Raw genomic sequence first — 25,705 nt, forward strand, 5'->3', positions numbered from 1 at the left:
TCATGGACTGGATTAAAGGTGGAGTATGGCTGACTGTTCCTTAGGAGCTTTCGCTGTTTAACCAAGGAGCACATCTTCAGCTTCCTAAAGGAATGCATGGCATTTAGCAAAACACATGGTAGTCCACTCAATCTCCCTCTGGCTGGCTGCCTCATTGGTTTGCAGATGTTCTCCTTCTAGCATTACCTGGAGTGAAAGAATCATTGCAAACTGAATTTCCATTACAAGCAGGACAGACAGGCACGGGGATCAAGCACTCAAGCAAGCTGAAAATTACTTTTCTTCCTAAGCATAATATTAAAGCCAAGTTTTCCCTGAGCTTATTTTCATTTTGAAAATTCATTAAGGTTTAATCTAATAATCTGTGTACCTGACAGGAAAGTAAATGATTTTTCCAATTCATCTAAAGGTCCTCTGGCAGTTTTTAAAAAGAGGTGTATATTGTTGCTTCATGGAATAAAAATGAAATATAAACTTCCCTAACATTCTACTGTGGGTCTACATCAGCCTCAGGCAAAACTTAAAGAGCTCAGTGTCCTCTCTCCCTCCTTTTTCTGTCTTCTTCCCTTTTCTCTATTCTTTTCTCCGTGGTATCCTAGGTGTAAGTGCCCTAAGGGCCTATGCCCACATCTCTGCAGTACAGTGCTCTTCTGGTTAATATCCACCATGGAATCTAATCCCTGCTTCCTCTGATAGGAGCACACATCTCAATGCCCGCCTCCCACCTTCATCAGCCAAGAAGATGTGATGGAACTTTGCCTTCTGCAATTTGCATTGTGAAAACAGATAACTTCCCCCTAAAATCAAAATTGTCTTATAGCTTTGAATATGCCTCTTTAGCTTTCCCATTCTTGTCTCCAAACCTCACTCCCTGCCACCCATCTAATCTATTCTGGTTGAAACGTGCAATTTTTAGAACGTTGCTTCATTCTTTCTTTTTCGTATGCCATAAAAACATACTGGCTTCATGCATTCTTCCTTTCAGGTTTTTACTCCGTGGCAGACCAGCTTGACATATAAATTGATGCTGAAATTTTAAGCTCAGAATAATTGCAATTTAATTGGGACTTTTTCAGTGGATAAGTTAGTCTTAAACAGAAAGAAACTGACAGTTGAGGTTTCTTCAGCAAACAGTGTGGCAGAATGTAAATCACACTAGCTCAGCAGGAGAACAGAGTTCTAGACTTAGTTCTACGTATCAGAAACAAGCAGGGTAAACCTGAGCAAGTGACTCAGTCCCAGTAGTCTTCAGTTTCCTTATCTGTGGGGAAATGGGGAGACTAGACCACAGTGGAATCTGGGAGAGGTTAAACGCTCTAATAATCAGTGCCAGAAGTAATGTAAAAGAAACCGGCCAGCCATGTGTGGGGATGAAATAAAGGATACTGAGCTGGATGACTTCCAGGGTTCTCCAGACTCCAAGATTCAGTGATCTGTTGGGGGTTGGGTGCTTCCCTGGTGTACCCAAATCCCACCTACAAGCCTGTGTTCTCTTGGCTGAGGGCTGCTCTGCACTTTAATACCTGCAGATACAGAGAATCGCCTCACCTGATTCTCTGTATTGATGGAGTACACAGTGTCGGTCTGATCTAACAGTTTGCAGGAATGGGCGATGTTGACTGCTGTCTCCTGCTTATCTCCAGTCAAGACCCAGAGCTGGATCCCAGCCTCCCGAAGAGCAGCAATTGTATCTGGAACTCCTTCCTGTAGCCGGTCTTCGATCCCAGTGGCTCCTGGAGTGAACAAAGACAGCAGAGTTCACATTTATGGTAAAAGAGTAGTTGCTTAATTTCCCCAAAGCCCTGTGAAGCCAGGCAATGCTTATTAGATAGCATCGTTGTGCTAGGCTGTGCATCCAGGATATAACAGTGAACTGGATAGAGCTGGTCGCTTCCTCTGAGTTCAGAGGTCATTGAATAAGAATTTATAACTGAGCTATATAATGAGAGAAAGTCAGGGTACCACGTGAATATATACCAGGAGATCTGAACTTCACCTGGCAAATCAGGGTGGGCTTTGCTGAGGAAGTGCTACTTAAACTCAGACCTGGGAGATAATGCAAAGAGGTGGCAGAGGAGGAAAATTCCAGGTAGAAGGATCAGCATATGTGAAGTCTCAGAGTTGAGGAAGATACAGAAATGGAGGCAGGGCAAGGTGAGAGATGAGGACAGAGAAGGAGCTCAGGGGTGCTGGATTGTGCAGATCCTTGTCAGGGCCTGAAGGGATCTGTAATTTATTTGGTAGCAAAGAAAGCTATTCAAGGGTGTGATGCTGGGGAGTGACATAATCAGTTCTGACTTTTAAGAATATCATTCTACAAACCACTGCTCAACGAAATCAGAGAGGACACAAACAGATGGAGAAACATTCCATGTTCATGGTTAGGAAGAATTAATATCGTGAAAATGGCTATACTGCCCAAAGTAATTTACAGAATCAACGCTATCCCCATCAAGCTACCATTGACTTTCTTCACAGAACTGGAAAAAACCACCATGAACTTCATATGGAACCAAAAGAGAGCCCGCATAGCCAAGTCAATTCTAAGCAAAAAGAACACAGCGGGGGGCATCACACTACCGGATTTCAAACTATACTACAAGGCTACAGTAATCAAAACAGCATGGTACTGGTACCAAAACAGAGATATAGACCAATGGAACAAAACAGAGGCACCGGAGGCAACACAACATACATACAACTATACAATCTTTGATAAACCTGACAAAAACAAGCAATGGGGCAAGGATTCCATGTTTAACAAATGGTGTTGGGAAAACTGGCTAGCCATGTGCAGAAAGCAGAAACTGGACCCCTTCCTGACACCTTACACTAAAATTAACTCCAGATGGATTAAAGACTTAAACATAAGACCTGGCACCATAAAAACCCTAGAAGGAAATCTAGGCAAAACTATACAGGACATAGGAGTAGGCAAGGACTTCATGAACAAAACACCAAGAGCATTGGCAACAAAAGCCAAAATAGACAAATGGGACCTAATGAAACTCCACAGCTTCTGCATGGCAAAAGAAACAGTCACTAGAGTGGATCGGCAACCAACAGAATGGGAAAAAATTTTCGCAGTCTACCCATCTGACAAAGGGCTGATATCCAGAATTTACAAACAACTCAAGCAGATTTACAGGAAAAAAACAAACAAGCCCATTCAAAAGTGGGCAAAGGATATGAACAGATACTTTACGAAAGAAGACATATATGAGGCCAACAATCATATGAAAAAATGCTCATCGTCACTGGTCATCAGAGAGATGCAAATCAAAACCACATTGAGATACCATCTCACGCCAGTTAGAATGGCGATCATTAAAAAATCTGGAGACAACAGATGCTGGAGAGGATGTGGAGAAAAAGGAACACTTTTACACTGTTGGTGGGAGTGTAAATTAGTCCAACCATTGTGGAAGACGGTGTGGCGATTCCTCAAGGCCTTAGAAATAGAAATTCCATTTGACCCAGCAATCCCATTACTGGGTATATATCCAAAAGACTATAAATCGTTCTACTATAAGGACACATGTACACGAATGTTCATTGCAGCACTGTTTACAATAGCAAAGACCTGGAATCAACCCAAATGCCCATTGATAATAGACTGGATTGGAAAAATGTGGCACATATACACCATGGAATATTATGCAGCAATCAGAAATGATGAGTTCGTGTCATTTGTAGGGACATGGATGAATCTGGAAAACATCATCCTCAGCAAACTGACACAAGAGCAGAAAATGAAACACCGCATATTCTCACTCATAGGTGGGTGATGAAATATGAGAACACAAGGACACAGAAAGGGGAGTACTAAACACTGGGGTCTATTGGGGGGAAAAGGGGAGGGCCAGTGGGAGGGGGAGGTGGGGAGGGATAGCCTGGGGAGAAATGCCAAATATGGGTGAAGGGGAGAAGAAAAGCAAAGCACACTGCCATGTGTGTACCTACGCAACTGTATTGCATGCTCTGCTCATGTACCCCAAAACCTGTAATCCAATAAAAAATTTAAAAAAAAAAAAAAAAAAAAAGAAATTATCACCCAAAAAAAAAAAAAAAAAAAAAAAGAATATCATTCTAGATAACAGGTTAGAGATTGGAAAAGCAGGATGAGATTCCGTGCTGAAAGCTACTTAGGAGGCCAGGCAGGACTGCAGAGGAAAGGTAACAATGGCCTGGACTGGCTGAGCAGCAATAGGAATTGCAATGGAAAGACTGAAATCTTTGCCCTGCAACTGATCAATGCAGAATTAATAGGGACTGACATTTTTGATAATATTCTTGGAGGGAATTAAACAGGCAGATTCCATAATTTTTGAAGGCTCTCAAGCTTTGCACCAGCCCTGATGAATATATACCCAAATATTGAATAGTTGCTAAGTGATTAAGCAAAAATAAATCTGCTTTTCAATTGAGATTCATTTCAGATCACAGACTAATGGCTACCCATTTCACTCTGGGCAGGAGCACGGCATTTTGTTTCTTTTAATAATCCAGAGTGACAATAGGTTGGCAAAGCGGTTGCATTGGATGCATATTGAAAAGATCATTTCATATTTTGAGACTGTGTGAAGGCATTACAGCTTTTTAGTGGTGTGCCAGTTTCTTGTTGGAAAGCTGAATTCTCTTCTCAGCCCAGTCCTCTCCTTTCCCAGCCATCTTGAGGGGAGATAAAGAGCCCCACTTTCCAGAAATGTGCCTGTTTTGTACCTGAGATCCACATGTGCAGGTAAACAACCCCATAAAAAATGATGGCTCAAGCCTCATCTTCCCCTTCAAGCATTAGTCTGGAAGGTGAGAGGAAGCTGATTTATATTACAGTGAGGTGGAGTGAAGGAGAAACGAGGAAAAACACATTTATTTGTGTGAAAGAGAAAATGAAACAGGAAGGTTGTGAAAACCTTTCCCAGCTAGGGGAAGCTGGCAGGTTCTGACAAGTATGTTCTCTTCACGTAGAAGAACCAGAGGCACATCTCTCACAGACTGAGCCTAGAGTGCTGTCCTGAAACAAAAGAAACCTCAGGGAGGGGAGAAGGGGATCAGGTGCCTGCCTGAATGGGATGACTTTCTGGTGGCATCCTGTATTAGATACAGTTGTCTGGCCCAGCTATCCTTTGGTTCTTGTTCAAGTGAGTTCTTGGGTTTAGCTTTAAAGGGAGCCTTATGAGGCAGCCAGCAGGGGCCTCTGCAGCTGACACAGGAAACCAAAGGCTGAAGGATGTGGGAAGCTAATGTGCACCCTAATCCTGCTCCCCCTCCTCAGCTTGTCAGCCATCCTACTTGCCAGCATCACCACTTTACAGTGCCCCTGGATCTTTCCCCTTGAACTCCTGTCTGGTTGGGCAGCTGGAGGCATGTGTCTCATCCAGAGGAGAAGACAAGGTTCAGAGGAGTGTGTCTCTGGGCACACAGCAAGGTCATGGCGGGTCTAGAACTTGGTCCTCATCCCCAGGTCAACATTGTCCACCAAGAAGAAAGAAGGCTTTTTGCCATGTGGCCAGTGCACGCTGTTTGGGCATTGCTTACCAAGATATTGCTCCTGAGGCGTGAGGACCTTAATCCTGAGCAATAAAGCTCCCCCTTGCTTCTCGGCAATGCTTTTCCTCCAACAGAAGCACAGCCTCTTAACCAGTCTCTGTGCTTCTCATCTCTCCCTCAGTGCAGCAATCAAACTTTCATGCTGCAGCAATCAAAGCAGTTTTTGTAAAGCACAGATCTGTCCCTGCTTTCACCCTCTGCCTTCTCCAAACATTTAGCAGGTGACTGACATGGCCCTTCATAATCTGGGTCCTGATGACCTTTCCTCCCTTCCATCATTTTCCCCCAGCACTCTCTTTCCCACCAGTCCCGGACCTCCAGGCTTTCATTTGGGTCCTCCCACACTGCCTGACCAGCTTCTCTTCTTGCTTTCAGTTCACTGCCTTCCTCGACACTCCCTCACCTCTGGGCTAGGCTGGCATCTCCTACTTTGTGCTTCCATCCTGGCCCATCTGCTAGCCTAGCTTTCATCACAGTTTGTTGAAATTGCTTGCTCAGTCATCCAATATCCTCACTAGACTCCAACCTCTGGGAGAGCAGAGTTTTTGGCTCCTGTTGCAGCCCCAAAGCCTAGCATATCACTTGGTATACAGTAGGTGCTTAGCAAACATTTCAATGAAGGGAAGAGAGTAGGTGTTTAGCAAACATTTGAATGAAGGGAAGAGTGTGCTGTTAGAGAAGCAGCCAAACTCAGAGGCTTCTTTTAGCAGGGAGTGCAGGAATGCTCCCAGGACATCTCAGGAAGCTGTGCGTGGCATCTGGGTTGGGTATTGGCACAGCCCATTTATGCCAAATACCTGGAAGGGAACCCCAGGGAAGGGTGCTAATGGAGACATATTAGTAGTGTCAGAATCAGGGCCAAGAGCTCCCTTCTCAACTTGCTGCATTCCTTTTTTCCTATAATGACGACTTATTTTTAGCTACCAAGTAAGGTGAGTTGATTCTCCAGATGCTGTGCCGTCTCCATGAGAAGCTCATCTCGGTTGTCAAGGGATGCCTCAGCCTCACGCCGGAAACTGGCCCATCTCTGGAAGTCTTCTTCACTTACAACCTATGGGACGAGAAAAGGCTCCTTAATAACCTTGGGTGAATCAACAAGATAATTTCCTCTCTTCCCATCTGGTGGGCCTCCTACTGGCCTGTTTGACCTTCCCTACATAATTAGATGGGGCTTTATTCTCAATGATTTCTTAAAATATGTAAATCAATGAATAGTTATCCTTGTGTTTCATTACCACCAAAAATCTGTTGAGCCCCTACTGTGCTCAGATCACTGGCGATGATCTGGACAGACTAGGTCCCTCTATGCCTGAGCTTATATGCTGGTGGAGAGTGAGAGGTATTATCCAAGTAAATAATTTTAAAGAATAATCACCGTTTTAAAAAAGGGTGATATGAGGAAATGTGATAGGACAGAAGAATAACTGAATAGGGGGCCGCCTTCTTTTGGAAGTTCAGGTTTCCTCAACGAAATGACATGCAAACTGAGATCCAGTGACAAAGGGTCAGTCAAGGGCAAGAGCAAGAGTTAAGGCTCTGGAACAGCAATCAACTTGGCCTTCTTTCTGTTCCTTGAATATTTCAGGTGGTGGAAGGATGGAGAGAAAAGTGGAGAAAGTTCAGAAATGAGGCTGGAAAGAAAGCAGCAGCCAGATCTTGTATAGCCTGTAGAGCACTCCACCAGGCATGATGTCATACACATGGAGTGCCCAGAAGCTGGAATAATCCAGCTAGTGGCCACGTCTTCCTCCCTCAGAGTTCCATAGCACTTTTAGACCCTTCTGTTGGTATTACATGCATAGGGTATCTTAGAGCAATGAAAGATTATTTTGTCCAAGCATCAAATATTCCTTGAGTTTCTCTGCATGGCACAATAGAGAAAACCAAAGGGACACAAGTAGGCCTTTTGGTTCTGAGGAAACCTAGTCCATTAGGGAAGGCAAAACATGCACAAATAACTTAAATAGAAAATAGTAGGTGATAAGTGTGTAATTCCAATGCGAAGTAGTGGGAGCTTTTGTCACTGTCCCAGGTGCTGCACATGTGATTACTTTAATCTCCATGACAACTACACGAGGGAGAGCTGATTAGCACCATATCTGTAAAAAAGATAAAACTCAGAAATGTGAAAAAATTACTCAAGGTCACACATCTAAAAGTAGTGAGATTGGGACTACTACCCAGGTGGCTGGCTTTAGAGTGGGCACTCGTGATCACTAATGCTGCCCTAAGAACCATAAAAGAGATGAAAAGCCCTTGAGATTTATGCAAGAGAAACACTTCTAGCCATCTAGAAATGTATGCCCATAATAGGATCCCTCTTAGCTTGCTTTTAGGTGCCTCATTCAGTGTCCAATTCACAGCCCTCACTGCCTGCCTTTCTTGCAGAGGCTGCAAAGTCAAATATCTGCAAAGTGTGAGTTAGGTAATCTACAAAACTATGGCTAGGCTGAGTGCAATGCAATGGGGGAGTGGTAAGGACTGTGGTCAACCACAGAGTACAGCTAAACACATGCCTCCTCATAGGATCAACTTCTTCCCGGTTGTAGCTGATTGCTGCATTCCAGAATAAAGACAGGGTTGGCCAGATCCTCTAAATTTTTCAAAGAAATCAGAAATCTAGATTTTTATGTGACTATATAAAAGCTCCCCAAATTTAAAGGAAAATAATACAAATCTAAAAAATGTCATTGGAAAGCAAAATTATAACTGAAAAAATTATTTCATGATTTGTGGGTTACCCATTACACATATAATGAAAAGCAGGTCATGGCAAAGCCACACTGATATGGAACCTAACTCTTCAGATTTTGGCGTCAGCAAAATCGTCAGTGTCTTCGGTTTTTGTGGTGAGTCAGAACAGCTAATCTTAAAAATGTTAAAACGACCACCTCTAAGGGTCTTTTATAAAGAAAAAGAAGCAGTGTCAAGGCCATTCAGCTATTTAATGATACTGAGAGCATGCTTGGAGGAATTTGTTCTTACCTTCTTGGCAATGCATAGAGTGCGCAAGCCATCTCTTGCATACAAGTCTAGATGTTTTTGGGTCCGGGTTCGGATTTTTCTCAGCTTCTTTTCTACGTCAGTGTCAGGCACTGTCAAATAACCATTGTCCCCCATGAGGCCACGTACAAATGCTCAGGGATCCCCATCCCCAACACCCTGGAATCTTCTTTAGTAGACTACACATGCTTTAGAGAAGGAATCCCTTACAGCCCACCTTAGAAACATAAAGGAGCTCTCCTGACTGTCAGGCTGCCCTGGAAGATAATGCAGGGAGTCCTTAAATTGTCTGCTTTCTACCTCTTCTCATCAAAAGCCTAGCTGAGTAAAGTGCTATTTAAGGAAGGTAGGTGGTATAAGGTACTATTCCCAAACACCTGTTTGCATAAGAACCACCTTAATAATAATAGAGATTCTCAAGTCCAGTAAAAGCCCAGCTGAATCAGGGGACTAGAAGTCTGAATCTTTATTGTTATCTAAAGTGTTTTTAGTTTTTCCCTGGATGGCCAACTGACTCTGGAAACTGTTCTCTAAGTCTATTTATCATCCTCTCTGTCTTCTCCTCGAGGTCTTATATCAAGTTAGGTCCCAAGACATCTACAAGCCTGGATCTCATTAGCTAAGTTCTTTGCCATATTTGTTTTGCTGAGCTAGGCTTTCTTTCAATGCAAAAAATAGTTTTAGAGAAAACTTTTTTTTTTTTTTGCATTTCCAATGAATCTAGTGTGAAAAATATGTGTGTTGCTCAAAGCCCCTTTGTGAAGTTCTACATAAGTTTCTGTCAGAGGTAATTTGTCTTTTTCTCTTGAAATTCCAGTTCCTTTATCTAATTCTATAATAAGAATTTTTCAGCCAGGGTTGGCTGGTGTGGAGCGGGACTGATGCCATCACCACTTCCTTTTTCTAAGCTGCTGCAGACCTCACTTATCAATCGCTTGTAACACTGAGCTTAGGCTTCAGAATCCTTCTTTACCAGGGCTGGATTGAGAATTTGAGAGGTCCTAAGAACGAACAGAATTTGTATACCTCACCCATCCTTGTATATAATGTAAAATTAAAAATATAATTCTTAACAACAAGTTAAGTTTAATGAAGTCCAACAAAACTCCAATTTCCCCATGATACTACTCCAAGGCTGTTTTTATATAAAACTTGTTCCAAAGATGGTTTTCTAATTTTTTGGGTGTTCCTGATGCCTTAAGCATAGTCTTCATTTGTGTATTGTCTGATTCAGCACTATTTACAATTATTTTATTTTTAAAGACACCAGCTCCTAAGATGAAACCTTCTTGTGTTTTATGTGCAAGTCTTGGAGTTTACCTTTTTGCTTAGGCTGCCAGGAACCTCAGCATCAAATTCAACATTTAAACACCATGAATATTATTAAACCTGGGGTTATTTTCTCTCTCCTTTCAAAGTTTTGCTTCTCAATTCTTACAGTAACACTGTGTATGTCTTTTATTGAAAGCATCTCTAATCCATTTTGCAGTCAGGTGAGGAGCAAATAAAGAGACATCTCCAGGGCAGCTTGAATGTCTGCTGCCGAGGCTCCCTTGACTCAGAAGTACTGGATTCATTTGTCTGCCAGAGTCTGGGGATAAAGAGAACTAATTAGCTCCCTTCCAATTCTAAAAACTAATCAATCCCCTAAACCTCTTGGCCATGATCCATAGCTGATAATGTAGGAGGCACAGGGCTGCCTGGGCAATTCTGAAGCTTGGCTGGAATCTACTATCCTGGGAGAATCATAGCCTCATAACTGTCTTCTCCTTGTTAGCAATCAGGAAGCGGCTGCACACTAATTCATGCTGTTCCAAAATTGGACACTGATATGTTGGGACATTGGAACATTTTTCTGGCTCAGCACAAGTTTATGAAAATCCATCTGGGGGAGGCTGGGGAAAAGGATAATAAGGAGGAACACCTGAGGCTTCCCAGAGTGCACCAAGCCCAATGGAGAATTCTAGCAGTATGAAACGAGCTTTGACCTGGAATTCAGGAGACCTGGGTCTGGGATTTAACACTAGTTAACCATGTTGCCTCTTGTAAGTAACTTTTCTTTCTGGGTTGAGTTGCTTTTCTCCAAAATGAAGAGTTAAGACCACAGTGTGTTTCATGGTAAGATAATGGATGCTCTATTGCAAAAGACTGTGTGTGGATAATCCATGTTTAAATGAGCTTGGAAAACTGGGATGAAGTTAAAGATGTTGATTTGCTACAAGACTGGACAGTCTTTATGCTAGTGAACCCTGTGATTCCCTAAGTCAAGGAGATGTAAAATGCAGCATGTTTTAAGGATATTTGAGGAAAGCAACTTGTGAGTCTGTATTCCAGTTGGGACCTGCACTACCAGGTGACACTACAACTTGAGCTTCTTATTGCCATTCCACACTGCTTCTTAAACTATGGCGCTCTCTGTTCCCGGAACCCTGGTAAGGTGGGACTCACCACGGGCTGGGTCTTCCAGCAGGTCCATGATGACCGAGTCAGCACCCTTGGTGTAGACGATGATCTCGCCAGTCAGTGGGTGCCTCACAACTACAGACATTCTCTTCCTGACAGAGTCAAATCCCAGGGTACAGAGAAGGCTAAAGGTGAGGCAGGTGCCTTGGGGCAGGCGCACAGTCACCTGCTCAGGTGTCCGGGACACTAGCGTGAAGCTGTAGGCATGGGCAGCGTGCACCAAGGCGGCCTCATCAGGGCTCTCAGCCTCGTAACAGAACTCGGGACTGGCCAGGCCTGGGGCAGGAGCCTCCAGCACCTCCTCCAAGGACGTGCCTGACCCAGACTCCAGGATGTCACCCTGGTCCCACGTGCTGCTTCTGTAGAAACCATCATCAGTGGAGTCACCTCCACTGCACACAGATGCATCGTCTCTCTCGTCCGAGTCCATGGTGGCCACGTTGGCCCCCAAACTCTCCCCCAGATCTGTGTCAGAGGGCGTAGTGGACGAGAATGACTGGCTGAGGCTCGACAGCTTCAACTTCTGGAAGAGCTGCTGAATTTTCTCCAGGGACATCCCCAGAGCCTTGCTTGAGGGTTTGATGGTAACCTTGTGGCCAAAGGAGGAAAGTGGAACGTTACTCTCAGTGTTGAAAATAATACCAAGTTGTCTTATGCAGAATATGAAAGTACTTTTGCAATAAGTGAGGCCAGATGTTTCCCTCCAGCCCTGACCTTCTGAGCATTGACAATGGTCATTTTCCACTATCTTTTGATCATCCAACTCTCGGTGTGGACAAATGAAGGAAAAGGAGATGAGAATCAGACACTCATAGTAAGGTTCACATTTCCTGAACTCTCACCGCAAAGGCTTCTGCTTTATCTTTGAGTGCAGTATCTCATTTATCCTCCCAATAATGCTATCATCATCCCAACTTACGGCTGAGGACATTGAGGTACAAAGAGTCTACATAAATTGGCCATGATCACCCAGTGTATAGGCAGTAGAGATGGAATGCAAACCTGGGTCTGCCTGACTCCAGAGGCTGGGCTCTTGAGCCACCTGCCAGCTGAAGCTCCCACATTAACTTGAAATTTGGGAGTTGTATACTGTCCTTTGCCACATGATACTTCTTCCCCTCTTAAAAATAGAATTAATTTTTAAGATTAAGCTTTCTGCCTCCTAAAACTTCCTGAAGACTTCTGATAACTTGCTCACTGTGATTTTCAGGGTGATTTAGAATCTGGGCATTATGAAGGGAGGTTGTGGTTTAGTGCCTAAAGGAACATCTTGTCTTGGTTTCATAGTTGCAAGCTGTACCACCTGATTATTCTCATCAGTGACTCACAAGGGAGCTTGGCTGAGAGTCTATGGAGGATTGAAGGCAAATCCACCTTCAGTAGATTTCAGAGTATAACTTTACATACATGACCATCCCGCTGCATTATTTCCATGGGAAGAACATCACACACACTATTGTTTTTAATCCATTTATAAAAACAGAGAGCAGTATAGCACAAAATGACTAGAAAGTATTGTGGAATCATGCAGATAGTTCTACCATGTATGAGCCATATGTCCTTCATTACCTTACTTGAGTTTTCTGAGCCACTATTTCTTCACCTATTAAATCCAAGATCTCGCCTCACAGAGTTGTTGGGTTGAGAGGATTAAATGATAATACAGGTAAAGTGTTGGGCATGGAGTCTGGCATATAGCCAAGTGCTCAGTAATCACTTATAATGTCTATCCTGCAGATAGACAAAGTTTGAAAGGTACACAAAAGCTCATATATATCTTTTTCCATTTTATTTAAAAAATGAGGGAACAGACCCAGGGAGGGTAAGAGACCTGTTCTAGCTCTCACTGTAAAGAAATGGTGACGCTGTCGCTAGGACTCAAATTTCATGTCTCCCTGATCAGAACTTCTCCCCTTGCCCCTACCCTGCCTCTACTTCTCTACCTCCTCTCCCTCTCCCCGCAGCCATCGCTGGTCCTTACCCTCTGCCTGGGCTCGGTGGTTGTGGACACCATGACAGAGTTGCAGATGGTTAAGGCAAGGAAGAAATCGGCAATGGAGGAGGTGGTGGAGAGGGAAGGCTTGGCAGGTCTGCTGTCTGACAAGGTCTCCAGCCACAGGGCAGCGTCTTGAACCTTGGTCAGTAGGTTTTTATCTGGAGTCACATCTTTTTCCTGGAAGAGAAAGGCCAGAATGAGAGTCTTCTGGGAAGAAAGCCCACTCCTGAAGATTCTTAACGTGCCTGGGGAAAAGATAATGCATCTTCACTGCTGTCATGCATCCATCATGCTTCTCTCTCCCATAGGTCTGGTCATTGCCAATTCTTATTTGATTTCTTCCTGCCTCTCAGTGCCACATGACCATCTATTACCAGGTGCTGGCAGTTATTCCCTCTCAGTGTCTCCACACCATGTATTCCTCATTTCCCTTGCTTCCAGCCATGCTGAGACCCTCTAACCCTCAATCCTGGATTTTTGTGCCAGCCTCTAAACTAATGTGGTTGCCTCTCACCGTTTTTTCCCCAAATCCTTCCTATGTATCACCCACACAGTCTTCCTAAAATTCCATTTTCCTCCCTCATATTCCCGACTTCAAAAAACCCTCAGGGATATCCATTGTTAGCATGATCAATTATTTGGCATCTAGGTTCTTTCACAGTTTACATTTTCACTGTTTATTCCCACACTTCTCCACATGGACCCTCAGCTCAGTCTGGTGGTCTATTTGTTGCCTCTTGGATGTATATTCCTCCTGTATGCCTCAGATCACACTTTGCTTGAAAAACCCTTTTCTATCTACCAAAATCCTACCTAGACTTTAATAACCATGGGAAGTCCCGCTTGTCCATGAGGTCCTATATAGCTCACAATGAATCCTCTTTCTACTGAACCCCAATAGCAGGTTCTTAATTCAGAGTGTCCATAGGAGTCAGGCATGTAAAGTGAATGAAGAAAATGGACCAAGATAGAGATGAGGACATGATGGGGTGGTAGGAGCTGTGAGACCTGGCAAGTCCTACCCCTGTCTAAAGGGTAGCTACTGCTCTGCTGAATGAAATGCTCCAATACTGGTCTAGTTTGCCAAATCTCTTGATTTTGCAAGATAAAGCAAAGATGATGCATGGCCTATTTTTTTTTTCTTTTCTTCTTATTCTTTTTTTAGAAGAAAAGAAAAGAAGGGCTGGATCTGACTCATGGTTTTCCAATTTTTCACATATTTGTAGAAGTTACCACTTGAACCATCTATTTGGAATTCACTACATATTGACCTACATTTTATTTGTTGGTTTATTTATTTTCTCTTGCTCTGGCTCCTTTATTTTACCCCAGGAATCTAATGCCAGAAAAGCTTCTCCCAAGCAGTGAGCCCTTAAACACCCAGAGCAGAGGTGGTGGTAGCAATGGTGTCTGGCTCTGTCCACCTCCCTGCTGGCATCTTGCTTTGGCCTGTATTTTAAATTCATGTTTAATTTCTCTAGAGATAAGGTAAGAGCCTCAAAGATAGAGAGTTGGGTTTTCCATGAGCCTGTATTTCCTAGAGCTCTAAGTCCAGCTCTTTTGAAGCAGAAGCTCAATAAATGCCAGCTCTCAATGGTTAGATATGACAAAACCATTTTGCGCAAGGCTTTCATGTAAGACCATTCCTGTCAGTGTTCAGAGTTCACAGCTAAATCATGGTTTAGAAGAGAGTCAATGGCTAAGAAAGATAGACTGAGAGAATCTTGATTAATCTGTGCAGGGTGAAGACTGACAATCAGTGAGCTTTACCCAAGTTGAGACTTTAAAAAATCCCATGGGAAAAGAGGCCTCAGACTGTTTTCTGACTACCAAATGCAATGAGTCCCAGAGTTCTGATTCTGTCCGCCCTAGGGCTGCTGGCACAGGTGAGAGCCAGGGAGGGGGAAACTCAGACATACCCCACAAGAATGGAGCACACACTCTTCAAGACTGCCAGCCTTCTTTCTGAGTGCTCTCCAAGAGTCAACACTCACACTCCAACTTGTTCATACCATCTCAAGATGACAACTTCCGGAAAAAAGTCTGCTTATCAGAAGGATAAGAAGTGCTAATAAAACTGAATCAGATCTTCATTTCCTTCCATTGCCCTGCAAACAACTGTGAACCATCCAGTTGTTCTATGGATGGTATGTGGCATCCTTATTTCCAGAAAACCTGAGAAGGGAACACATATATTTTCCATGCTCTCTGCCTTTGACTCCAGTCTTCCTAGTAGGAGCTCACATTTGTAAAGCTCTTCCTACCTTCCCAAGCATGTCATTTATACAACCTCATCAGATTCTCATAGTCCCAAGTTGAGAAAAAATGAATCCTGACTTAATTAAAACTCATAGGGACAGCTGATTTGAACAAAGTCACCTAGTGAGTTAGTGTAAAGCCAGAATCAGAGCTCACACCCCTGAACTGCTAGTCTAAGGTCTTCATTTCTGTGGTCACAGTAAAGCAGCTATGTTCTCTTATTAATGTTTCTCTGCAAACTTCTAAAACCAGATTCCAGGGACCATCCAGTGTCTGCCATCAAGTCACCAATACCACTCAAGGAACTCCAAACCCATTTCTCAACATAGTAACGAGAGCTCCTATTCACGTGGTGTTTCTTACGTGCTGGTACATCCATGATCTCATTACATCCCTGCGGTAACATTATCTGTTTAGTACCATTATCCTCCCAATTACCTCTGTATTTCAGATGAGGAGACTGATGCCCAAGGAAGTTGATTGTCTTGCCCAAGGTCACACAGTAAGTGCAATGAATTCCTTCAGTTGATTTCAGTTAGTCTGACTCTAGAATTCATAATCTTAACATCCATATCAGGCAAGATCCTGCATGTCAAGGAAGTGGCCTTTGAGACTTGACACTGGGCGTCTCAAACAAAATAGATGCATTTGTATAGCTAATCCTAAGGCTCAACAGATAGTCCATAAGAGTAATAAAAGGGATTATGGAAAGTTTCTTTTTTCAGAAAATAGGCTTCTTTTTGGGGGCAGGGCACATGAATAAGGTGATGCTGTTAAATCTTACCACCACAGATACTTAAAGTTGAGGAACAAACTTGGAGCTGTCAAAGCTAAATCCCCTATTTCCCTGATGCCAAAATTGAGTGTCAGAGAGGGGGAAACTGCTTGAGATCATACATTGATTTAGGGTCAGAACTAGGACAGTTCTCACACCACCTGACCCCAGTCCTCTTACAGCACACTGCTTTCCTCCAAGCTATGCATTATGTATTTCTGAATGCTGACACAGTTAAAATGTTTCAAGTTATTTATTCCATATTTATTTGCTGTCTGGTCTATAAGTGCTATGAGGGCAGAGACTGTATCTGATGTATCTCTTGTGCCTGGTGGATTGCAAGCATGCAAAACATTTGTTAACTGAAACCTCTAGGATGCCATGATACCTCACCACTGATTAACTCCTGCTGTCTCTTCATTAAAACTATTCTTTAATATATTTCCATCCAATCTTGTAGCAATGAATTAAAACAAAAGCCTTCTCTGCAAAAGGCCCTGGCTTATCCTGCAGGTGCTTGGAACAGATGTCAGCTAACCTTTATCCAGTCACCACAAACTTGTTCCCACAGAGCAAGGCTCTTCATGGCTCCTTTTGCTCTAGCCCACTGGTTTCCCATATGGTCCATTAACATTTGGAAACCTGGCACTTAGAGCACTTAGAAAGAAAGCAGTGTCCTCACCCACTGTTGGCCATTGTCCAGACTATTTCTCTGAAGAAAAAGAAATATAAATTTGTGGGGCCACCAGTTTTTTACATAAGAACATTGTGGCAGGCAGACACTCAACTAGTTGGATTTCCTTCCATTGTAGAACACCTGAAATGCATACAAACCCTCTTTGAGGAGGGTGATTTTTGAGCTCAAACAATATCCTCAAGGGTCCTATTATTATCATTACAGTATACTTATTGAGAATGCATAGCAAAGTCAGGCACTGGGCTAAGTGCTCTCATGTCTATTATCTCATCATCCTAAGAGCATTGATATAGTTAGTATCATTCCACTTGAATTATGAAGCAAATGAAGCTCATTGACGTTAAGTAACTTATTCCAGGTCACAAAATTGCAGATAATGTGCTGGGACTTAAATTTGGTACTGCCTGATGCCAAAGCCTTATTGCTTTAACACTATGTTTAACACTATGCCAACATTTCTCAAGCTTTCATATGTACACATGTCGACGGTGTATCTCATTAAAATGCAGATTCTAATTCAGCAGCTCTGAGTGGGGCCTGAGCATTGGTAATTCTGACAAACTTCCAGGTGGTGTTCATGCTGCTGGGTCGAGGACCACAGTTTGAGTAGCAAAGGTCCATGTTACATGGCAACCCTGTTGTTTCCATTCCTTTCTGACTGGGATGTGTTCCCACAATGAAGGCTGGGAAAAGTAGGCCTAACTCTACCCTGCTATTTTTCTTTCAGTATAATAACTCCTCACTCAAGTTCAGATGGGTGACTATCACAGGTTGGGTCAGTAATTTGTTGCTATAGGAATTCACAATAGGAAATAAACAGGAACCTTCATGCCTGAGCTTGAAAGAAAATCCTTCATGGCATACTTCCTCTTATGTCTCCATTTCCTCCTTCTCTCCCTGGATTGCACCTTTGATTTCAGTTACTCCCAAGAACCACAATTCTCCATCCTGCTTATACAGACTGCCTCCTCCCACAGCCTGCACTCCTCCCCACCCCTCCCCACTAGATGGTATCTTTATTCCTCTGGTTAACCTTTACTCTTGTTTCAAAATTCAGCCCAGGTGCCAATCTTTCCAGGAAGCTTCCTTGATGCGCCAGAATGATAGAGTGTCACCTCTTCTAAGCTCCTATAGCTCCTCTGCACCCACATATCCCAGCCCAGAAAGCACTGTCCTGTAGTCACTGTTGCTCCTTTTGTCCCTTCTTTGGGCTGTAAGCTACTGAAAGCAGGAGCAATGTCCTATTAGACTTTATGTCCCCAGTGTCTAGGACAGTATATGCCACAGAGCAGATGCTTACTCAATATTTGTTGACTGACCCAATACATGATAGGCTCTTCTAAAGAAATGTAGACAGTGGCAGAGGAGGGAGGAAGCAGACCCTTCTGTTTGTTGTTGGTGAGTGTCTCAACTGGTACAATGTCTTGGGAAGAATCAACCAAAATAAAAAGGCACATACTGGCCAATTTAGCATTTAATTACAGTATTCTCTAAGAATACTGTAGAGAAACTAAACACATGTATAAACAGATGATGGCTCAACTATCCAGTGAATTCTAGCAGTCATCAAAAAAAAAAAAAAAAAAAAAGAGATGAGGCAGCTCTCTATTGAATATCTACCTGTCTGTCTACACATAGGAAATATTCTTTAAAATTCATTAGGTTAAAGAAAGAAGCACAGTCCAAAACAGTGGGTATGGTATGCTTCCACTTGCAGTGAAGGATGTGCTCGTATGTATGCCATACTTGTATGTTTCTGTACACTTTTGGGAAGGACACATAGGAGCTGGTAATCATGATTGTGCCTGAGGTGGTGGGAAGAGAGGATGGAGGGACACTTACTTTCTACCATCAGCCTTTGGCTCCTTTTGATTACATAACCCTGTGGGCTGTGACTATTATGGAAAGATTTTCCTGGTTGCTCGGGAGCTGGAGGCTAACATTGTTTAGGGCAGTGATGTTTTTGTCCTGTCTAAGGCTGTGGCCTTGATGACGTTTGGTTTGAATCAAGAACGGAGAAAGTCAAATGTTAGTAAATGCTCACTTAAATAGGAACACATGAATTGTTAGTGTAAATGTTTCCCAAATGGGGCATAAGCCCAAAGAAAAAAACTCAGTGGTGAAGAAAGAAGGGAGTTTTCTAGACCTTGCCAGTTTCTACCTCTTGTGAACAGTGTCACTGCAGCTGGGTCCCCCCACCCCAACTTGGGATACTGGAGGACAAGGGGAATACAGATAGGCCTCACTGCTTCCTGCCCTGTGTGATCACATCACTTCCAGAAAGATTCTGTGTACTTGGCTAATTAAATCAGGACTCTTATCTAACCTTACAGTGGGAGTGTGTGTATGTGGGCTGTCCCTCCAATTTGGAGCAGACTGGGAGTGCTGCATAAATCTTTTCCAAAGAAAGGCAGACCAAGATTAGTGAAAGGAGGCAGAGGTCCAATGACACCTCCTTCGCTTCTCTCTGTTGCATTCTCTTCAGATGGGGAGGGGGGATGTCCACAGAGGAAAGCACTGGGGAAGTTTGGAGGAATCTAACTGGCCCCAGTACAAATTTTATGATTAGGAAGATATTCTTTGGTCTGATGGTACTGAAAAACATTCTGCAAATGGCATTTTTAAACAAAGACTCTGCTCAAATCTTGGCTGCTTACAGACAAGAAAGAAAAAAAAAAGCCATTTCATTTTCCATCTGCCAGTACTATTAAACATTGGCTTGGGACTCAACTCATCATTTTAATAAGTATATTACCCCCATCTTAAAGCCACAGATTTTATTGCAGGCAATTAGGTGGCAATCACTGATGGTTTCTTGCTTTTTCATAGTAAAAGAAAAAAGAACCCAGCTTCTGTTGTTGCTGTTTTTGTCGATTCTTGTTTTATTTTTGGTTTAGAGCAAAGGGCTAAGGAAACTAACAACTGGCTTCTTTAGAAGGTGGTAGAATGCTCCCTGGGGGTTTCAGAGGCAAATTTTGACTGAGTTCACTAAGGGAATGTAAAGAACTGGTGGTTCCAAGAGATGATCAGACCAGATTGGGTGCCAGATGGGCAGGTGCAGGAAGGCACAGAAGGCAGGTGGAAGGGGACAAGTGCAGAGAGTCTGCCAGGAGTGGGTGGGGGTGGGCACCAAGACAGCCACCTGGAGCTGCTGCAGGAGCTCTCTAGGGAAAACTTCAAGGATCTGACCCCAGCCAGAGGTACTGATGGGTTAGTACAAGAGTCCTTGAAGACTGCATACTTCACTCCCTTCAGCAAATGCCTCCCACGCTGTAGAAAGTGCCAATTTGAGCCAAGTAAAGACTCTTTCCTGGTAGGATGATGGTGTGCTTATGGAGGGTCCCCACCTTGGCTGCTCCCTAAAATCATCAGAAAGTAAACTATAAATGCTCAGGACTCACCCTAGACCAAATACACCAGGATCTCAGGGGAGAGAATCCAACAACTGTAGTTTATGAAAACTCCCCATTTTCTCTTCATGACATCAGATATGTGAACATTTGTTCAAGGCAGACAGCTTTCCTTCAGAAAGATCATTTAAAACTTCCATTAGGTATCTGTTTGCTTAGAACACACAATTTTAAGAATTAAATCCTCAGGCTGGGCTCACGCCTGTAATCCCAGCACTTTGGGAGGCTGAAGCGGGTGGATCACCTGAGGTCAGGAGTTCAAGACCAGCCTGGCCAACATGGTGAAACCCCATATCTACTAAAAATACCAAAAATTAGCCAGGCATAGTGGCAGGCACCTGTAATCCCAACTATTCGTGAAGCTGAGACAGGAGAATTGCTTGAACCAGGGAGGTGGAGGTTGCAGTGAGCCAAGATCGCACCATTGCACTCCAGCCTGGGCAACACGAGCAAAAACTATGTCTCAACAAATAAATAAATAAATAAGCAAATAAAGAAATAAAGTAAATCCTCAAAATAAACTCACAAACCAGAACAATTATCCTCATTTTAACAATGGGTAAGTTGAGGCTTCCATTTCAGTAAGCTGACAAAAGTCGCAGAGCTAGTACATGGTGCAGCTTAGATGAAAACCTGAGACACTGGACCCCACATGTGCCTAATTCATAGCTAGAAGTGATCTTGCAGGTCAGCAAATATTATGTTATTTGATCTTTGGAACGACTTGGTGAGAATTGTAGGTAAAGTATTTTCAGATGGGGAAAGAGACATAGAAGGAGGTTTAACATGTTGCTTAAGGTTACCTAGCAAGCCAGTAGCAGAACTAAAACCAGAACCTCCACTGCCTACCTCTTATCCCAGTGCCCTTCCTCAAAACTACTCAAAGATACAATTGTTCCATTAACCCCAGGTTTTCAAGTGACCTGATTGCATGAGTATACTTAGCTGTTCATAAAAAGAATATATCACCACCTTCGCTTGCCCAGGCAACAGGAATTGGGACTTAACCCATGTGTCAAGTTCCTTATTGCTCTTGAATGAACTTAGTCAGAACTTGCCTTTGGGACTGCCAGCCACGGCAGGATGATGACATCCAGGATCTGGAGATAGCTCTGGGGTTGACGTGTCCCTCTCACTGACCATCGGCTAAAAGCCCTGCATCAAAGGACCATTCCTGACCTGGACCATTCCTGCCAAGCCCTGGACCATTCCTGCCTGGTCCAGGAATGCAGTTTTTCTGGGCTGTTGAGACTTGTCAGGCGGAACTAGGGCCAGTGAGCTCATGTGACCCAACTGAGATCCACAACGGAAAGCTTCCTTTTTCTTCCTCTCACATTCTGGGGAGACATTCTCAGGCACGTGGGATACCTGTGGTACCTAGAACTTGAAGGTGCCAAAGACACATAGAATCTGTGCCTAATGAGAATTCACTAAGGTCATTTTATGAATATTTAAGAAAAGAGCTTGGAGAAGTGCATTACATTCATGGGGGAAGAATTAAGAAGGATGTAGTAATATGCACACCTTGTTGTTATCTCTCTTGGGAAAATCAAAAAGGAGAAAAAAATACAGAAATCTTCCTGAAGACGTCTATGGATCATTTCACTTGTGTATTCATGAAGGTCATATGTCTTAACACACTGTTCTTGTCTTATCCTTGCTAATGTTGCATTTCTGTGCATGACAATAACCCAGAAGAGGGAACTCAACTTTGTACTCACCCAAAGTTAGATGAGTAATGACCCAGAACACAGGCTCACAGTGTTTCTTCTTTGTCTCAGTCAGAAAACACAGTCTTTGGTTATGAATACCAAGTAGAAATATGGAAAACGATTTTGATATCATGTTAGGTTAAAAGAAAATCCTAGCATTTGCAATTGATATGTACCATGCTTGCAAAAAATGTTAAATATATGTAGTTATTGTGTGTGTGTGTGTGTGTGTGTGTGTGTGTGTGTATTCATGGGATAAATAAGAGACTGGAACAAATTGACCAAAAAGATTTTTATAATCTTTTCCAATAAAGGGTTAGTAGCCCTTTAGGTCCCATCTGTTAATATGTGTGTCTTGTTCAAGATTGCTGGGGCTCCCTGTGGCCTCTTCTGTAAGTGCAGAGGTTCCAGATGATGTGTTTTTATGTTCCCTGGAGAAAGAGTGTGTGTAAAGGAAAGAGGAATAGGACAGGAGTCAGAGGCCCTGGTCTGGCCTTGACTTCTAAGGAATGCTGTGTAGTCTCTGAGGGTTTTCTTTACTTGCTACCTGGATGTTTGCTGATGGCTGTTCTAGTGGATCAAATGTAAAAGGACCATATGCAGAAAGCCCCATACCAAAGCCAGAAACAAGCATTGCCCATAAGGGCCAAAGGGAATTAGGCAGTTAGCCTAAGGGAAAGAAATGGGCTGGGTAATCTTGACATAGATATTTGCTTCATAACTATTTAAAACTTATTTTTGATCATCACCAAAAAGTATATTCTCCCATTTTTTTTTTTCAAACACATACGCCTTACAGGTGTATCTTTTGTTTTTCTCCCTTATGGAAACATGAGCATAACAAATATTTCTCATTTCTCCTAAGTGTATAATTTTAAATACATGCCTAATGAGTATGTTTTCTCCCCCTCATCCAAACATGCCTAATGGGTCTGTTTTCTCCCTCTCATGTTCTGGATGAGAGGGAGAAAACATACTCATTATGCATGTTTTAAAAATTATACAGTTGCCCCCTACCTCAGTGGTGGGATAAATAGGGAAGGTGGGCAGGGGCTGCTATGAGCTGAGGATGGCATGGCCAGTCTAAGTGTTAGGGACCTCTCAACTCAAGCCAATTGCCATGAGGAAAGGCTGGCTTGGTGTGGAGAATTTTTATAATTCAATTTTTAAGAGAGAAGCCAAAAAATCTATATGCTTACATAAAATCTCCCGATTTCTTAACACTAAATATTTTGAATGAACAGGAATTGTCTATGCCAGCAAAACACACATGTGGACTATATACAAAACCAACAGCACCATTCTGAAAGCTCTTTAGGGTTTGCACAATCTTTTCCTTTCCACATGCCAAAGCCCTCTCCCATCTCTTCCCACAGAACACTTGCTGGTAAAAGGGGAAATTCAGGGACTTACTATGGAGCTGCTGAAGGCCACAGGAGGCTGTGAGCTTTCACGGTTCCCCATAGACCTTTGCCGGTAGTGGCCCTGGATGGGCACCTGTGCACTCTGGCTCCTCCTCAAAGGCTGAGCACCTTTTAGGCCTCTCATAGTTCCTGGATCCTGGGCCCATCTGGCTGGGAAGGACAGGCATCGGTACTGAGTCCACTCTTCACCATCTGAGTCCAGCTCCTTTGGGGTCTCCAGTCGCTTAGCTGCAAGAAAGGAGTCCTGTTATTGCACTAGTTGTACCTTCACTGGACCATGTTGGGGAGAGACTAGGTTTTGGGTGGGGCAAGAGCATGGGAAAGGCCTATGCTACTCCGGAAAATTGGCATCTGGGCTGCCAAGACTAGAGAAAGAAGAGTACAACTAAGTCCCACAGATTCAAACCTTAGTGGACTACCTACTAGTCATGTGACTTTGAGCTTTGACATAACCTGTCACTTTACTTCCTCAGGGTTTTTTTTTTTTTTTGTAAGTTTTTAACTTATAGGGATGCTCTGAAGATTTAATGATATAATGTGTTAAAATGACTAGCATGCTCTAAGTACTGGTAATGTAGCTCTTATTATTATTACAAAGAGATCAGATGCTCCCACGTAAATAGTCCACAATCACCATGGCAAAGGGGATAAGGCTGCTTATAATGTCCTCTCCACCTTTCTCTTTCTCCATCCCTCCCACTCAAAAGAATGAATGCTCTCTCTTAAGAGTCCCCTTTCTTAGAAAGTGTGTGGGTGGGGGAGGCAGGCGAAGTTGGGGAGATCATGGCTGAAGGAATCAGGTCAGTTTTATGAGTCATATTCAGTCCATGAAGGATAACAATCCAGGCCTTTTATAACCCTATCTCCTAAATCAAAACTTTGCCTCAGTGACAATCTAAGAGATCTGTTAGAATAGAAGCCATTTTCTGGATGTGCTAAATCTGACCATGTGCCTAGACCCAGACCTGCCCTGAGATGTCAGGAAAGGTGGTCTGAAAAATTCCCAAGCTTTGTATGACTGGCACATGATTGAAAAATGTCTCTAATCCATTGCTGACAGATAAAAGATCTTGCCTTGTAAAGTGCTTTGTCTAGTACCAGACAAAGATCAACTGGAGGGGCACCACATATGGGATAACTTCTAACCTTTGTGAACAAATGAAAATTTACAAGTAATTGGAACAGCCCTGATCTGTGACAAGGAAGAGCACAGGGATACAGGGAGCAACTTGTGGAAATGCCACACAGCCTCTAAGAGAGACAGGAGAATGTCTTTTATCCACTCGTTTCTTAGGAGAGCAGGGTATTTCCTTTTAGAAAGAGGGATGGAGCCCTTGGGAGCTCTCGTACCATTTTCTTGGTGAGAATACTCGCTGCCCATGATGGTGCAACGTCGAAACACCATTTTGTTTTCTGTCAGGGTTCCTGTCTTATCAGAGAAGATGTACTGGATCTGGCCCAAGTCCTCTGTGATGTTGAGGGCTCGACACTGAATGGATAAATCAGTCTCTTCATCATACAGGTCAAGGTCATTGTTCAAGAAGAACACTTGCCCGAGCTTCACCAGCTCAATGGAGACATACAAAGAGATGGGGATCAGCACCTGCAAAGAGATGAGTTTCCACCATGTCAGAAACCAGGCAGGTTCCCTCCCTTGGGATCCTCACTAGCAGGTAGCAAAGGCATTTAATGGAAAGCTGAGGTCAGCTCACAGGACAGACTGTGAAATTCACGGTCAATGACCTCATGCATCCCTTGGAATTCTTAGGGGAATGTGAAAAACGGATATGTCTTCTTTGACCAGGGATGTATGGTACAAGGTAGGCACTCACCATTGGTTGTCTATGACTGAGCTGGGAGGAAACAAGGGAGATTTAGCATCTCTATTTAGAGTCCCTCAACTCCTGTCAGATCTCTGTGCTGCCAAGGGTCGCTGCCCACTTTTATTAATACCTATTTATTAACAATAGGTATTCAGACCTATTGTTAATTTCTCCCCAGTTTCAATACTTGGCATTTGCCAAGTGCTTGCTGTGCTTTTGATGCTGTTCTAAGTCCTGGAAGTGAGTCAACAGAACATAATTCCTGGCTTTGAAGAACTCACCTTCCAGTGACAGTGGACAAACATATAAATATATATCAGTGGTGGTAAGTTGCATGAGGAAGAATAAAGAAAAGAAAAGGGGGTAGATTGATGGCTGGGTGGGATGTTTGTAAACCACGACCTTTGAACCGAGACATGACGAAGCCAGGGTGTGAATTATGAGGTTATCTGGGGGAGGAGCGTTTTGAGCAGAGGAGAAAGCCAGGCACAGACCTGGCAGTGGGAGTGGTGTTTGGGGAGTAATAGGGAGCAGGCCTTGCAGGTGAGTGAGCTGGGGAGAGGGCTAGGAGAGGAGGCGAGGGAGGGAGTCAG

At 43.3% G+C, this 25,705-nt stretch overlaps 1 protein-coding gene across 3 annotated transcripts in view; it reads right to left on the reverse strand.

The window, feature by feature from the left end:
• ATP10B (ATPase phospholipid transporting 10B (putative)) overlaps nucleotides 1-25,705 on the reverse strand; it is a 313,434-nt gene that overhangs the window by 40,214 nt on the left and 247,515 nt on the right. For all 3 annotated transcript variants that reach the window (XM_008984453.5, XM_008984460.5, XM_008984480.5), the window contains 7 exons: nucleotides 24,640-24,892; nucleotides 23,279-23,517; nucleotides 12,998-13,189; nucleotides 11,002-11,605; nucleotides 8,536-8,645; nucleotides 6,475-6,601; nucleotides 1,549-1,733 (listed from right to left, as the gene is read on the reverse strand). In XM_008984453.5, coding sequence (XP_008982701.4) covers nucleotides 1,549-1,733; nucleotides 6,475-6,601; nucleotides 8,536-8,645; nucleotides 11,002-11,605; nucleotides 12,998-13,189; nucleotides 23,279-23,517; nucleotides 24,640-24,892 — 1,710 coding nt within the window. The remainder of the gene's footprint in view (nucleotides 1-1,548; nucleotides 1,734-6,474; nucleotides 6,602-8,535; nucleotides 8,646-11,001; nucleotides 11,606-12,997; nucleotides 13,190-23,278; nucleotides 23,518-24,639; nucleotides 24,893-25,705) is intronic.

The sequence above is a fragment of the Callithrix jacchus genome, chromosome 2 (assembly GCF_049354715.1).
Source record: "Callithrix jacchus isolate 240 chromosome 2, calJac240_pri, whole genome shotgun sequence".
Lineage (NCBI taxonomy): Eukaryota > Metazoa > Chordata > Mammalia > Primates > Cebidae > Callithrix > Callithrix jacchus.